Genomic DNA, 14,223 nt, shown 5'->3' on the forward strand with positions numbered 1-14,223 from the left:
ATACATGTAAGTATAATTATTGTAGACTAATCTATGTTGTACTTTATATTGTACAAAATTTTTTTTTTATTTACAAATTATACTTTTTATTAACAAATTATTCTAGTATATATTATTTCTTGAACTTTGAAATAACTTATTGGTATTGATTAATATTCGTTATCAGTTGTTCCAGCATGACATGATGATAGAGCAATATCAGAAAAAAAGAATGTCTTCTGATTACAGATATAGAATTGTATAAAAATAAATTGCTATATAACAATATTTTTTGAACTATATAAGAAATATCAACGGATGTGGCGCTATACAGCGTTTCTCGCGCACGCGCGTAAATACATTTCAAAATATTAATTTCTGTTTTTCTCAATAAAGAGAATCTTTATCAAATATAAAAGCTAATATATATTGTTTTAAATATTAAATTATATCAAAAATGAATTGTTCGTATAATTACTTTATCGTTTCAATTGTTTCCAAATGTTTTTAACATAGACATAGAAAATATTTCTATGGTTTCTATGTCTATGGTTCGAAAACTCAAGTGCGTTACTCATTGATCCGTTCGAAAACCAATTGGAGCGTTTGCAGAACGTCGCTCAAGTCACGCTAGTCTAGGTTGCATTCCGTTTCATGCATAAAGCGCATAGATCGCTTGGAAATCTATAATATATTAATGTTATGTGAACTATATATTTTCAGGTGATCTATGCGATCAATGCGTGAAACGGAACGCATCACGAAAGGAACCGCGCGCTTTGCTATAAAACAATAATGTATAATCGGTTCCATTAAGCAAAAAACATCTTCGCTATATTCCTAGCAATCTTTTCCATATTAATCTTTTTTTATATAAATACAATATTAAAAAATCTGATCGTAGCGTTGTATATATAATTAAGAAGATACATTATATAGACAAGTTTTTATCTATAAAATTATATAATAATATAAGGAAAATAAATGATACATATATTTTACATTAACGGCGATATCTATATCTCTTGAAATGAAACCATAGCTGAAAGATGTTGTTGTGAAACTGACATCTGAATCCGCGCTTATACGAATACTCCCACTCCCGGTTGACGATCTTGAACGCAATGTCCTCATAAGGCGGGCTTGCGTGAAATCGCAAAATAGCAAAGTCCTTATTGTCGGCACAAGGTGTCTGAAAATTAAACATCAAAGATTAACTATCGAAACATCCGATGATATCGATTAAATTAAAATATTTAAATAATTTTATTTTCGCAAGAGAGAGTATATATATATATATATCTTACCAGAAAATATTCTGGGGTAGTATTTTTATCGATGAGATCTGGATAGAAGATGTTGAACTTGTAGCCTTGTACAATTTTGGGCGGTGGATTGTCCATGTCGTAGTGTGTTTGATTATACTTGTTCCACTCGAAGCCGGTGTGTACGCGATTAAAATAACGCGGCTTACGTGGTCGATACTTGTCGGACCAGAGATAGATCTGCGCTTCCAGCGACGATTCGACGCTAAACTCCGCTTCGTCTAAGCTCATACCCTTGCGCGCCTCCCGGTGCATTGCTTGCTCCTCGCTCGTTAGTACGCTCTGAATCTTTCTGCCGGTGCTGAGAACCTGTTGTCTCGCGTATTCTAGTCGTTGACTATCCTCGTCCTCCTGTGTTACGAGCGTACCCGGCTCGAGTTGCGAATAAGGTATATAACTCGGCGAATAGCCGCCCGCTTCATACTCGTGGAAAGATTCAGATAATATATCGTCAGCGGCATTAGTTTCCTGATTATCACTGTAACACATGATATAATGATACCTTATATCACATTGAGAGAAATAAAATCAAATATTAATAAATTTAAAAAAAGTGACTGAAATTAATGTGAGGGAGAGAACACTTACTCTTGATTATTTTCGTTCTTCTCGACTGCTGTATTCGTGGAAGGTTCATCCTGCTTAATCAAGGACTCGCTTTCCTGCGTTTGCGAGCTCTCAGCCTCGTTCTCCGCTCTGGCTACACCTTGTTCGGCGATTAAAACCTCCAGCTTCTTACGCAGATTTTCTTGGTGTCGATCTCTAAGTCGGGCCCTTGCCATATGAGCTACATGTTTAATACTTGGTGTAAATAACATTATTATTATTTACAGTGTTTTAATACATTTCTAATTATTCATTATGTCTATTACCTTTCAATTGCGACAATAAGCTTTCCCAGTATCCGATATCGACGCCTTCTGGCTTTCCGGTAATTTTTGCCTGAATATGTAACTGTAAAGCTTCCAACTGTGTTGCAGTTTTGCCCTTAAAGATAGTCGTAACGTCTTTGGCGACTGATTCATGAATTCCTTCTCTTCTACCAACAGCTGAAAAAAAAAAATGTGAATAAACAATATGAACAAGCTAAAAAAGAAGAAAGAAAAAAGAATCGCTCTCTTACCAACTTCATATTCCGTTCGTTCCAGTTTTCTGAGTTTATGCAATTCATCCTCCACAATCACCGTTATATCGTTCCAGTAATCCAAATTTTTGCCCTTCTCCAATTCCTTGTAAACTTTTATATCCTCTATAAGATCCTCCAGATCTTTCACTTGCAAACCTCGCAAGTATGTGTATGGCTCGTGCATTTCTACTGCATCGACCTCCTCCTCTGCGCTGATGTACTTTGCAAGAAGATCGATAGGTTTTGCACGACCATCCTGAATTCTAATGCGGGATCTTAATCTAGCTTGCTCAAGGTGAAATTGACCTTCCTGCCGAGCTAATTGCTCTAATTGAGCAGCCTGCTTGCCTCTCTGCAACATGGTCATTTCCTCCTCTCTCTGTTGTCGCTCCAATTCTCTCTCTTGCCTCCTCTTCTTGACCTTCTCCAATTCTCTCTTATTCTCTTCTTGCTTATACCTGTTATGCATCTCCAATTCTTCTCTACCGACACCAAGTAAACCCTCTTTCCCCAATTTTTTCGACCACACAAAAGTGGAGAGAATGTTACCATCCCCAAATGGATTATCTGTATTCGTATAGTGTAAATAGTCATTGTCCCAGCCCATCCTCTCCTTACGTTTACGTTCCTTGGCTTGCTTTTTTTTCAGACGACGTAGGCGCTTCTCCTCTGGCGTTTCTCTCGCTTTCATTAACTCTTTCTGACGTTTACGTTCCTCGATCTGCTTCTGTCGTTGCTTTTGCAATTTCTCCAATAATTTTGTAGAATCCGAAGATGAATCTGTGGAAGAGCCATTGCTAGGTTTACTCGAATCGGATGATGAAGTCGACGACGATGATGACGATGATGACGATAAAGACGACTCCCTGAAAAATTAAAAAATATGTCAATATACGTTGTTACAAAGCAAAGACAGAAAGTCTAAAAAAATAATTTAAAATTGAGAAAAAACCTACCTCTTTCTTTTATGTTTGGAAGATTTCTTCCGCGATTCGCGACGCGAACGAGTATCTTCGTTCTTTGATTTCTTACGCCTCTCGCTGGATTTTTCCGAACGTTTGTGCCCCGACTTTGATCTCCTAGATTCCGTGTAATCGCGATCCCTACGCGATGTTTGATCTTTACGTCCGTGATCGTCGTCGTATTTTTTCCTCCTCGATTTGCGATCACTGTCACACGAGTATTTCTCCATCGCGTGACGAGGCAAGGAAATTATTATCAATCAAAACACTCACGCGTTTAACCTCATCTTCTTTCACGATGCGCTTCGAAAGCGCGCCATCTTGCTGCAGTTGTGACGCAAAACGCAGCTGATACCGCGACTACGTGAGTCGACAGTCGGAGCCTGGGAAATTGAGAAGAAGCAACGAAAGGAAGCCGTTTCGAATCGCCGACGACGACGACATTCTCGCTGATCGATCAAAGTATTTTTGTCGCGCGTGCATATCGCGAGGAATGAGTCGTCGCGGCATTTCGAAAATCTCTTTTGACTCGTGAAGTAAGGCTACCTCCGCCGTTCGCATGCCTGGCCGGCATATCCGTTAAACTTTCAAATTAGACAGCGTATGCACGCTAGCGCGAGTGGTCTTTTCGAAAGTTTCGCTCCGTGTGTATGTATGAGTATTTATCCTCTCGCGAATTCGGGTCTCTCTATCTCTCTCTTTCGCGGTGATCTCTCGCAAAATCTGTCGCGACTAATCGAAGGATACGATGTCGCACATCTACTATTCGAGCAAATACTACGACGATCAGTACGAGTACAGGTGAGTACACTACACGCAGTCTTTTATAGACCCTCTTTTATCTTCTAGACGAGATCCCCGCTGATCTCGGTTCCTCGCGAGATTCGACATATCTACGTAATTTTGAGTCTGAGACAATGTCTCTCTACGCCTGATTCAACTTCCTCTTGTTTCCTCTCGTCATCTTTTTTTCTCATCATTTTCATCTTCTTCGTCTTCCTCGACAGCAGATGTTGAAGCGGCCGAATCGAGAAAGATGCGCTGTCAATAGACGCGCTGTCAATTTGCTTTGTTGTCGTTGAAGCTCGTGTCGTCCAGTCCAAATTAGCATTCTTCGATCTGTTATTTTTTTCTATTTAAATGGATCCAACACGTTCTCAGATTCTGTGACCTTTATAGCACAAGAGTTTGCTTTCGGGTGAAAGAGAAATAGTATTACATATGTAATATGTTTCGCAATTTATCGTTTTCATGCGAGGAATGTCTTCTGTTAGAAGAATAGATGTGACGTACATGGATAATATAAAAAAATAAAAAAAAGTACTACTGTGATATATATTCGCAATTTTTTTCTCTTTGATTAAACTATAAAAATTTGATACAAATTGGAAAAAATATATATTAATTATATCACATTACGACTATAATAATTGAAACTAAAAAATTATGGAAGAAAAATTATATATTGTATTTTTTGTTTAATTGCATTAATTTTTGAAAGTAGCATATAAAATTGAATTGTGTATTTGTGTGTGCAAGTTTACTGAATCTGAAATTTTTTGTCATCTGTTGCACGATGCAATGATCAATTTTTTGGGAGGACAAATTGATAAGAATTTATTTTGTATAAATTAATGAATATTTTTATTTATTATTAATATTATTTTTATTTAAATTGGTAAATTATTCTTTAAAATTAAAAAAAATGAAAATTGTTTTATTTTTTTTTTTTTAATATATAAATATGTTATATAAATGTATATAAAAAGATTTATTAGGTTTATTATATATATTTCTTATATTTATTTTTTTCTCTATTATTTTTTTATTTTCTTGTTCTATCTTATTATTTTTCTTTTTTCTTATAAATTTTGTACAGGCATGTTGTTTTGCCAAAAGAAATGGTAAAACTGGTGCCGAGAACTCATCTGCTGTCTGAGCAAGAATGGAGAGCCATTGGAGTCCAGCAGAGTCAAGGATGGGTGCATTATATGATTCATGAACCTGGTATGTATTTAGTATATTATTCTAATGTTTCATTGACATAATTGATAAAAAATTTGTTTTAACTGAGTGAACCATTTTTCAGAACCACACATTTTGTTGTTCAAGAGAAAAATAACGACACCTCCAGAATTGAGAGAGGAAGAAAATTGAATGCGGAGAAATTATTTCTATTATACTATTAGCTTGTAAATAACAATTCAGATTATGTTCATATTTATAGTGGGACATATTTGTGATGGTAAAGCAATGTTACTTTCTCTCTTTCTCTTTTCTCTCTTTAACGTCACAATGCATAACTTGATATCGAATAAACTTTCTGTAGATTTGATTTAAGGAAGTCCTGCAAATCAGTTGTACACAAAGCGATTTGGTTAAAATCCACAAAATAATATGTCCATAGTCTTTGTGTCTATAATTACTTTGCTTAGTCATTCATAAAAAAAATGTCAAGCAAGTATACTGTATATATGTCTATAGAGTATCTTAGTTTTTAATCATCGCTTTGTCATAGCTCTTATCTTTTTGCATTAGAACTCAAGAATGAAAGTTATGTTACGATATATTGACTCTGACAGTGTGTGACATACTCTCTAGTTCTTCTCAAAGGTTGTAATTTGAAAAAGAAATAATTTATAAGAATTTCCTCTTGTGATCATAGAGTGCCTTTTAGATTAGTCTAAAAATTTCAATAAATTAAGGCTTAGGCTTAACATTTCATTAAATTTGACAAAAGTTTTAACATAATACAAAAGAAATGTAAACACATTATGTTCTATGTCTCGTGCATTTCAATTTTAGTACACCGACCTTAATTTAAAAAGTTTTATTTTTATTTTCGCCTTTATTTTTGCATTCCTCGTTCTAATTAATTTTATATATTTTGTATCATTCATATACTTTGAAGAAAGTGCATAACCAGATACATTAGTTCATACTTGAAAAAGAACAGATAACAAAATTATTATTCATGTAAGACATGGATTCTTACATCCGAATTCCGTATTCAGGTATACTTAGCTATTTTGATTTACTTTTTATAAAAAAAGAAAAAGATGTATTACTAATTATACAATATTGTTAAATAAATGTTTGCATTTATGAACAAATTTATAAACAAAATTACCTTATATTTAACAATATTTTCTTTACATTCCTTGTGTATTCATAAATTTGACAAAAACACATCTAAATGCAGATATTTATAAGTTATAGCAGAGTTCAATTTATTTCGTATATATCTATAGTCGCGATTTTTCGGCAACACTTTTGTAATTCTTTCCAAAGGTTAAAAGAATTTGACACCTTGATTATCATCAAATAAGATTAATTCTGCTTTTCTGGCAACTTCCAGTGTCCTCAATGATCTTATTAATACTTCTATGTCGAGACCATGGAATTCTATAAATTGAAACATATTTAAAAGTTGATCACTATTAATTATATTAATATTAATACAATAAGTAATATAATTGATAACATGAATTGTATAATTTACCTTGCTCAATTGTGTCTTCTCCTTGTGTTAATTCGAATAATGTGCACACAGATCCAATAAAACCATTCTCCTGTGCCCAATTATATATTATATCACCCCATTCTTCTAAAGTATGCCAATAAACCAACCATCTCTGTTTGCTTTTATCCAATGGAGATGCGTTTCCTGATTTTCCCAATTCTTCTAATATTATTAACACAGCTTCAGATGGCAATCTTCCTATTATTATTCTGTTAAGGAACTCTAGACAGCAAATGTGAATAAATTATTGTAAATAACATTATTATTAAGTAACTATTACAAGAAAAGGTAAATAAAATTAAGTACATTAGCAAAATATAGAAATTATATTGAATAGAGTAAAATAAATAAATTATATAGTGAAAGATAATTGTCTTCCAATATAACGAATAAAAAGGATACTATTTATATTGATGTTATTGAACAGAGGATTTGTGTGCACTTCTCGCACGTCCACGATAGCCTGCTTTGTGATACGATAGTACTCGAGTACTAAATTCTTCCAGGCCGCTATTTGTTTGGCTCTAGTATCCGTGTGAGGTTGAAGTCTGTAACGATAAAGCGAAATCATGGGAGATAAGAAAATATCGAATATTTTTCTAATTTATATCATTTTGCAGAACACACAATCATAAAGCATACTTTTGTTTTCAATTTAGATTCTTAACCTATGTGAGTTTCATCGGAATACACATTTTGCGTTGAACGTCTTGTCAAGTTTAAGGTTTAATGACGTTGCGTTCTAATTTTGTTCTGTAATTGTATGATTTTCGCAACGATACTCACGTAAAGAACGGAGGAAAACTGTATTGCCATGGCCACTCAATTTCTGCCATTGTTAATGATCAATTGTCACGGGACAATCGTGCATACATACGCTATCTGATACGGGATCTTGCACACAGGTATTATTCTAAAAAAAATAATTCAGCATCTCGAGAAAATGCTTTTATATGTATATACAATTTACCGAAAATAATGCATCTATCATCACATGGATAATAAAAGTAAGACCGTTATATTTTTAATCCGCTTCCAGAGATTTACATATTAGTTATTGTGAAGAGATTTCAGTATATATCATTATTTTTAAATTAGATCCTCTCTTCTTTCTCTCCCTCTCACACTTGTGATCTTCTGTATAGTCTTAAACTAGCGAATGTGTGGATTATTCTTTTCACAATATAATGTCCAAATCATTAATCAGAACAGAATTAATTCTACATTACCTAATGCTTTCTTTTTTCTTCTGTGCAATAGGATAAAAATAATGAGTTTTGTTCAGAGTAAATATTTTTATTGATTATATTTATAAAATTCTAATTAATGTTTCAATTTAAAAAGCGTAAAGTACTTTTTTATCCAACTCCATTACATTGCTAATTTATATTTGTTTTATATATTGTTTTGTATAACTTTGGGTAAAATGTTACAGTCAATGCTTCTTCTCATGCTACAGTAATTGATCATTTTGTAGCAATTGTTGTATTTCTTCAAGGCAGATATTTTCAAATAGCTTATACAAACATGAGATGTATTTGCATACAAAAACGTTATTATTTGTCTTTTTTTATGATTTATAGATTTCTGTTAAATACTGTATTGTAAAGAAATTAGAGAAAAAAAAAACATTGTTTGAGTAAAAGAAATGTTTGCAATTGGAAAGGTAAGATGACGAAATCTTGGCCATGTTTATCATATTATGGTTTTCCTCTTAAATGAAGCGTGATGTACATTATACATACATGCATAATCATGTACATCTATGTGTACACATATATCTATGTAACAAAACTTATTGGAATATATTTTTTAAAATAAATGTTTAATATATAATATTTATTTTGTAAAACATTGCTAAGATGTTAAAAAAAAAACCAGCATATTTTGTGCATGATGATCGCATATATAATAAAATGTTCTTCAGCATTTATCCATGATATCTCAATCACACTTTCTTCAATTTTGCAGAGAAAGAGAGAGTGAAATAAAATTTATAATAAATAAACTAAGTTTTCACAGTTTATGCGAAATATATTGTCAAAATATAATCAAAAAGATTGCCTCTAATTGTAATTTCAAAATTGCTATTCCAAACATATCCAATATATCAATTTTAACTCTTATGTTTCAAAGTACGAAAACTTAAGCTTGTAAAGATTGACAAAGTATTAGAAGAATATAATCAAGAATAAGAATTTTTAAATTCCAAAATAATCACTACTCCAAGAATTCCTGTAAAGGTATTCAAGTGTTAATATAATATTTGCAGAGCTAGAATTCACCTACATCTTTATTTTCATAAAAAAGATACACTGTACAATATAGAATTTACAAAATTTCCGGAATCACAATATACTTAAAGTATCTCGGAAAATTTGTAATTCTGTAATATAAAAACTTTATTTTCTTTCTTGGCGTTTCGAAAATTCATTCGCGATATATATATATATATATATATATATATATATATTCTAATATATAATTAATATACACATTTAGACATTTATTTCAAAATATAATCGATTTCTTCTATTCTATAATCCTCTATTCTAAGTTTTTCCTTTGTTTAAATTAACTAAATAAGATTTTTCTGCTATTATTCTATTACTCACATTTGGCATGTAGCCATGTTAAAGTGAGAAAGTAAAAGATAGCATGTAATATTTTTATTTTGCGCGCGCATTAGGATAAATACAGCAACTACAAGAAAATTATAGAATAGAGAAATTTTCGATCTCTCTTTCGATCACATAGACATAATATAAGTAGATCTATATATTTATAATTTAAGAACTGGGTAAAAAAAAAGGAGAGAAGATATACTTGTACAGTAAGATTATAGGAGTGATTTCTAGCAAAATTGAAATTTAACATATTCATATAATTAAACATTCAATTGTTCTAGTTATCCTTTTCATTAACTTTTAATTATATATTCCCGCTTTTTAGTTCTTATGTCATTGATGATTATTTATTTATATTATGTCTAGGTCCCGATAATATAACGGTAGAAGAAATCGACTGTACATCGGTACTCCGTCTAGGAAAAAGAGCTATATTTCAGATAGCGAAAGGTTAATCTGAATTTTAATAAAAATACAAACTGCCGCGCGTATATACATAGAATTCGTCCATATTACATTATTCACCAAAATGTGCCGATAAATTTATCGCGCAATTTATCAACTTGGTGTTTCATGATTCGATTTCTTGTCATAGATTGATTCCGTTTGATGATAGTTGTGAAATCAATCTATTTGTAACAAATGACAATAAAGATTTTAAATTGCGTGTTGTCGCGCAAGTTTGAAAATATAAAGTCTATTCTTTATAGCTAAACTGGCTGCTCTAGTTCAGAGTTGAACTCTAGAGCAGCCAGTTTGGCTATAACAAATAGATCTATAATCAGCCACTACGCGCGCATAACTATATTCTAGTCACTGTAGCATTAGGCTTTGAAGAATCGTACAACACGAACGACGTACTGCTTGCATATCGGACACTCGGACATTTGTTTACCGCAGTTTATACAGCAGGCCATATGGCCGCATTCTAAAATTACGCATTCAATTGGAGCGTCCCAACAAATTTTACACAGTTCTTCCTCGCTGAGTTTTTCTACGTCTGTAATAATTAATTTATGATAATAGACAATGTACAATGTTCTTCAAAATAACTCAAAGTAACGAAATATACATAAATTACATACATACACATTAATAATATAATATATTTGATCTTACCTTGTCTAGATTGTTTGTACTCCTGCCATAATCTGGATACTCTGTTCTGTAACTCTTGCCTCTCTAAGCAGCCTTTGTAATCTACACGATTTGTACTCAACAAATTTTTTAATTGTTTAACATTTAGATACTCCAGTTCCGACGCCTCCTTTATGTCCGACAATTGTACTCTATCCGACCACTTTAAGGAAACAGAATTATGAAGAACAAGTATACAGTATGTATATAAATGTATACATTGATTTGTGAATGGTGTCTACTTTACCGTAGGAATTTCTGTAACCATATCCGATTTTTTCTCATTTGATGCTTCGGAAACTTCCTCATGTTCGGTAATTAGCGGCTCCGATGTAATATGGGGCTCGATTGGACTGTTATCAGTTTCCGACACTTCCTGTATTTCAATGTTATTACTTTTCGTCGGTCCCTCTTCGGGCGATTCGCTATCGCTAACTGGCACGCTAATGATCGGACTATTGTGACTGCTCTCGCTTGGCTCCTCCGCCATATCGACATCTTCACTTCTTGCGGGTTGTGCTTGTGCCTGCGCGTCTTCACGCGGTTCGTCATTTGCAGTACTAACATTCGGTGTGTCTTCCGATCTATTCAAAGAGGAATATACTCTGGAATCATAAACGTATACGTATTATTTTAAAATATTATCTCATAAAATGTGTTTTAATTCATTTAAGATTTTTATAAAAAATTAATATTTTTATGCCATTCTTTTTAATAAAATTAATGATAAAGCAATCGTGACAACTGAAGCTATTAATCTGCTTAATATATACCTAACAAATAGATACATATATAAATACTTCCTGTATGATTATTTTTTTTTAAACTTTTCAAAGCAAGTTAATTATTAGATCATATTGTAATACATTATAGTATCTTAACTCAATAATTGATGGCATATATATATATATATATATATATATATATATATATATATATATATATATATATCAAGAAAATTTCTTTGCATGAAGGAGTCTCGACAAATATTGACGTATCAAGAGATGAGTGTTTCAAAATTTATATAAAAAGTAAAATTATATAAAATGTAAATGTTTAAGTCATAAAAACAATCCGATTTAAAATAAAGGAAATGGAGAAAAACAATCCGAATTAAAATAAAGGAAATGGAGAAAATTTTCGTTACTCGAAAAAATTTGCCTTCAAATTGTTAAAGTACTTGTACATGCTGCTATGTAAAATGTGACATACAGTGGCTCTTCAGCAACGTTTTGCGTCCCGGCACTTGTACTATAGTCAGTACTAGAGCAAGGGTCAGTTCCATTAGCAAAGAGCATTAGTAAATGTACCAAGTCCTCTTTCTCTGAAAAATCAAAGTATGGTAAAATTGTACAGAGTGTATGTTCAATCTTCATTTCAATGATAACTCTAAATACTTGATATTATACATGTATTAATCATTGAACATGCATTCTCATAAATTCAGAATATATTGAATTTCAAAGTAACTTTGTGAAGAAACTTTGAATATTGTATTCATAGAAACAAATAGAAAGAGATTTAAAAAATATATAATAGATATGTTATAAATATGTATTCTCCATAAATTGGACAGATCAGAGTTGAAAACATTCAAATATTAGATATAGACTGAACTTGAAAAAAATTCATTTATAAATCTCTCTCTTGATTTATTTTGTTACAAAAAAATTCCTCAAATTTTTCACGAGTTAGTATTTATTAAGAGGATGTATTTTACACAGAATTATATTGATAAGCAACATACCAACACATCCCTTGACAGAGACTTTCTTCGCCACAAGGTACTGACGCAAATCCTTAGAGCGTATTTGCCTGATCTGATTCCTTACAAGTGGTCTCCTCGATAGCACACCACAGCTGTCGCAGGTAAACACCTTGTCCAGTCGTTTAATCACACATTCGGAGCAAAAGTGCCTCAGACAATCCGCGCATTGTTTCTATAAATATATTATAGAATATAAAGAAAAACTTGTATCATATGTAATAATTTTTCTTTTGAGCAGAGAATTTTGACCTAATTCAAAGATGCGAAAAGTTTCTGGAAATGTCACTTTAAATCCTTAAAAAAACCTTGGAAGATCTTGGATATATTTAACACCGAAAACAAAATGTCAATCACTAAGTTATTTAGCGGAAAAAAGAATTGATATTTGTGATGACATTTATGATATCAAAAGAGACGCGTCTTCTTTCGTCACTCAAAAAATGATATGCGTAGTTGGCCGCGTTAGTCGAAATTTCGTCGAATCGTCATCTCAGATCCAAGTATACAGTGCAAAAACACTGTAGGAAAAGCCTGTTCACTCACTTTTCTCTTAAATAAATTGAATTTTGCACTGCAAGCCTCGCAAGCCATCTCGATGGAGGGATCTCCGGAGCCGCCCGTTCGTCGGCCTGAAAATAAGAAATTTCACGAACGCGCCGTGAGATTAGGAAGCAACCAGAATAAAAGTCATATGATACATTCTACATAAATCTACGATAGAGAGAATGAATGCTATACACACGCACGTCGTAGAGGCGACATAATAGGGAGCGTAACCTTTTTTAAATCGATATCACGACCACAATCGCAACTATGGTGTACTGTTATCGGTCCAGTATGGCCGATGACGACGATATCGCGAGTCGCGGACGAAAAACGAAAGCGCCGATCGGTGAGGAATGTCCCTACACGTCGTCGTCCTCGTCGTTATCGCTGTCGCTGTCGTTTTATTCTTCTTGTTCTTTTTCTTCCCTTCTTCTCGCGCTTGATCCGCTGAGCTATTACAACTCTTGTAATCAAACTGAAAAATTTCGAATGTCATAATATAATGCATCAACTGATCATATGACACGTTTCTCCAAGCCCCGAACTTTTGTACAAATCGCGATAACATCTTTCGCTCTCCTCTTATCATTTAATAATATATCTTTTTTCTTATACCATCTAGCTGTGTAACAAATCTCTTATTATCATATCGAGAATATCGATGCACGATACGGAGATTATCGATAATATATAAAATTAGTTTTTTATTCCAATTACTTTTTCTACCGTGAAAATTTCTAATTAATCTTTATAATCTAATTAATCTAATAATTATCTAATTAAATTAATTTCTCGAATAAGTATATACTATGTTTTATGTGATTCTCTTATCAGTTTAATATTAATATATTGATACAAGATTTAAATATCTTTGATCAAATAACTATCAAATTATTTCTAGCGTTATATACTTTCGCTTCCAATTGAATGCAAGCATATATATTTATAATAAAATATAGTATATATACAGATATATTTCATCATAATAACATTTATGTTTTCTAAGCATATGCCTTTTACATGATTTTAATAGATATAATTTGAATATAAAATATAAAAACAATAGATATAATTTTAAAAAACTTGCGTTATCGGCATTTTCTGAATTATAATTTTCTTCAAATTCTAAGATAACGTTGAAATTACATATATAATAATACGCGTTAAAATTGCGATTTGATGTGTCAAGTCATTTGTGACATTTAATTTTTGATTGTTATTGGAAAAATG

General features: G+C 32.3%; 4 protein-coding genes across 7 annotated transcripts; 1 reads left to right on the forward strand and 3 right to left on the reverse strand.

The window, feature by feature from the left end:
- Positions 1-4: 4 nt before the first annotated feature.
- LOC126858138 (cactin) lies at positions 5-3,734 on the reverse strand. Its single transcript, XM_050608211.1, has 6 exons — positions 3,387-3,734; positions 2,428-3,296; positions 2,177-2,353; positions 1,893-2,091; positions 1,287-1,782; positions 5-1,171 (listed from the first exon to the last, which is right to left on the reverse strand). The coding sequence occupies exons 1-6, from the start codon at positions 3,620-3,622 to the stop codon at positions 983-985; spliced, it is 2,166 nt and encodes a 721-aa protein (XP_050464168.1). The 5' UTR covers positions 3,623-3,734; the 3' UTR covers positions 5-982.
- A 219-nt stretch (positions 3,735-3,953) lies between these two features.
- LOC126858232 (cyclin-dependent kinases regulatory subunit) lies at positions 3,954-6,094 on the forward strand. Its single transcript, XM_050608384.1, has 3 exons — positions 3,954-4,193; positions 5,272-5,399; positions 5,482-6,094. The coding sequence occupies exons 1-3, from the start codon at positions 4,141-4,143 to the stop codon at positions 5,547-5,549; spliced, it is 249 nt and encodes an 82-aa protein (XP_050464341.1). The 5' UTR covers positions 3,954-4,140; the 3' UTR covers positions 5,550-6,094.
- A 411-nt stretch (positions 6,095-6,505) lies between these two features.
- On the reverse strand, positions 6,506-8,402 carry LOC126858231 (vacuolar protein-sorting-associated protein 25). The gene is made up of 4 exons (XM_050608383.1): positions 7,702-8,402; positions 7,318-7,463; positions 6,895-7,113; positions 6,506-6,797 (listed from the first exon to the last, which is right to left on the reverse strand). The coding sequence occupies exons 1-4, from the start codon at positions 7,749-7,751 to the stop codon at positions 6,685-6,687; spliced, it is 528 nt and encodes a 175-aa protein (XP_050464340.1). The 5' UTR covers positions 7,752-8,402; the 3' UTR covers positions 6,506-6,684.
- A 1,882-nt stretch (positions 8,403-10,284) lies between these two features.
- On the reverse strand, positions 10,285-13,560 carry LOC126858230 (E3 ubiquitin-protein ligase RNF34). Of its 4 annotated transcripts, none has more exons than XM_050608379.1 (7): positions 13,194-13,560; positions 12,991-13,076; positions 12,427-12,619; positions 11,892-12,003; positions 10,927-11,263; positions 10,662-10,842; positions 10,285-10,542 (listed from the first exon to the last, which is right to left on the reverse strand). In XM_050608379.1, exons 1-7 carry the CDS (start codon positions 13,207-13,209, stop codon positions 10,367-10,369), a joined length of 1,101 nt encoding a protein of 366 aa, XP_050464336.1. In that variant the 5' UTR covers positions 13,210-13,560; the 3' UTR covers positions 10,285-10,366. The 4 variants fall into 4 exon arrangements, with proteins under 4 accessions (XP_050464336.1, XP_050464335.1, XP_050464338.1 ...); XM_050608378.1 differs by having other exon boundaries at positions 10,927-11,284; positions 13,194-13,554; XM_050608381.1 differs by having other exon boundaries at positions 10,927-11,284; positions 13,225-13,553.
- Between the last annotated feature and the right edge of the window lie 663 nt (positions 13,561-14,223).

Source organism: Cataglyphis hispanica, chromosome 24, assembly GCF_021464435.1.
Source record: "Cataglyphis hispanica isolate Lineage 1 chromosome 24, ULB_Chis1_1.0, whole genome shotgun sequence".
NCBI classification, from domain to species: domain Eukaryota; kingdom Metazoa; phylum Arthropoda; class Insecta; order Hymenoptera; family Formicidae; genus Cataglyphis; species Cataglyphis hispanica.

Bases quoted from the DNA above. Each gene is read 5' to 3' on its own strand.
- LOC126858230 (XM_050608378.1), bottom strand. The intron at 11,285-11,891 runs GTATGTCACATT...TTATGATTCCAG, and splicing joins AACGTTGCTGAAGAGCCACT to AGTATATTCCTCTTTGAATA. The intron at 10,843-10,926 runs GTAAAGTAGACA...GTTTCCTTAAAG, and splicing joins TGGTTACAGAAATTCCTACG to TGGTCGGATAGAGTACAATT.
- LOC126858231 (XM_050608383.1), bottom strand. From the start codon at position 7,751: ATGGCAGAAATTGAGTGGCCATGGCAATACAGTTTTCCTCCGTTCTTT. The intron at 7,114-7,317 runs GTATCCTTTTTA...GAATAATAATAG, and splicing joins CAATAACATCAATATAAATA to GAAGATTGCCATCTGAAGCT. The intron at 6,798-6,894 runs GTAAATTATACA...TTCAATTTATAG, and splicing joins AGAAGACACAATTGAGCAAG to AATTCCATGGTCTCGACATA.
- LOC126858138 (XM_050608211.1), bottom strand. From the start codon at position 3,622: ATGGAGAAATACTCGTGTGACAGTGATCGCAAATCGAGGAGGAAAAAA. The intron at 1,783-1,892 runs GTAAGTGTTCTC...CATGTGTTACAG, and splicing joins AAGAACGAAAATAATCAAGA to TGATAATCAGGAAACTAATG. The intron at 1,172-1,286 runs GTAAGATATATA...TTTAATTTTCAG, and splicing joins CTACCCCAGAATATTTTCTG to ACACCTTGTGCCGACAATAA.
- LOC126858232 (XM_050608384.1), top strand. From the start codon at position 4,141: ATGTCGCACATCTACTATTCGAGCAAATACTACGACGATCAGTACGAG. The intron at 4,194-5,271 runs GTGAGTACACTA...AATTTTGTACAG, and splicing joins GACGATCAGTACGAGTACAG to GCATGTTGTTTTGCCAAAAG. The intron at 5,400-5,481 runs GTATGTATTTAG...ACCATTTTTCAG, and splicing joins TTATATGATTCATGAACCTG to AACCACACATTTTGTTGTTC.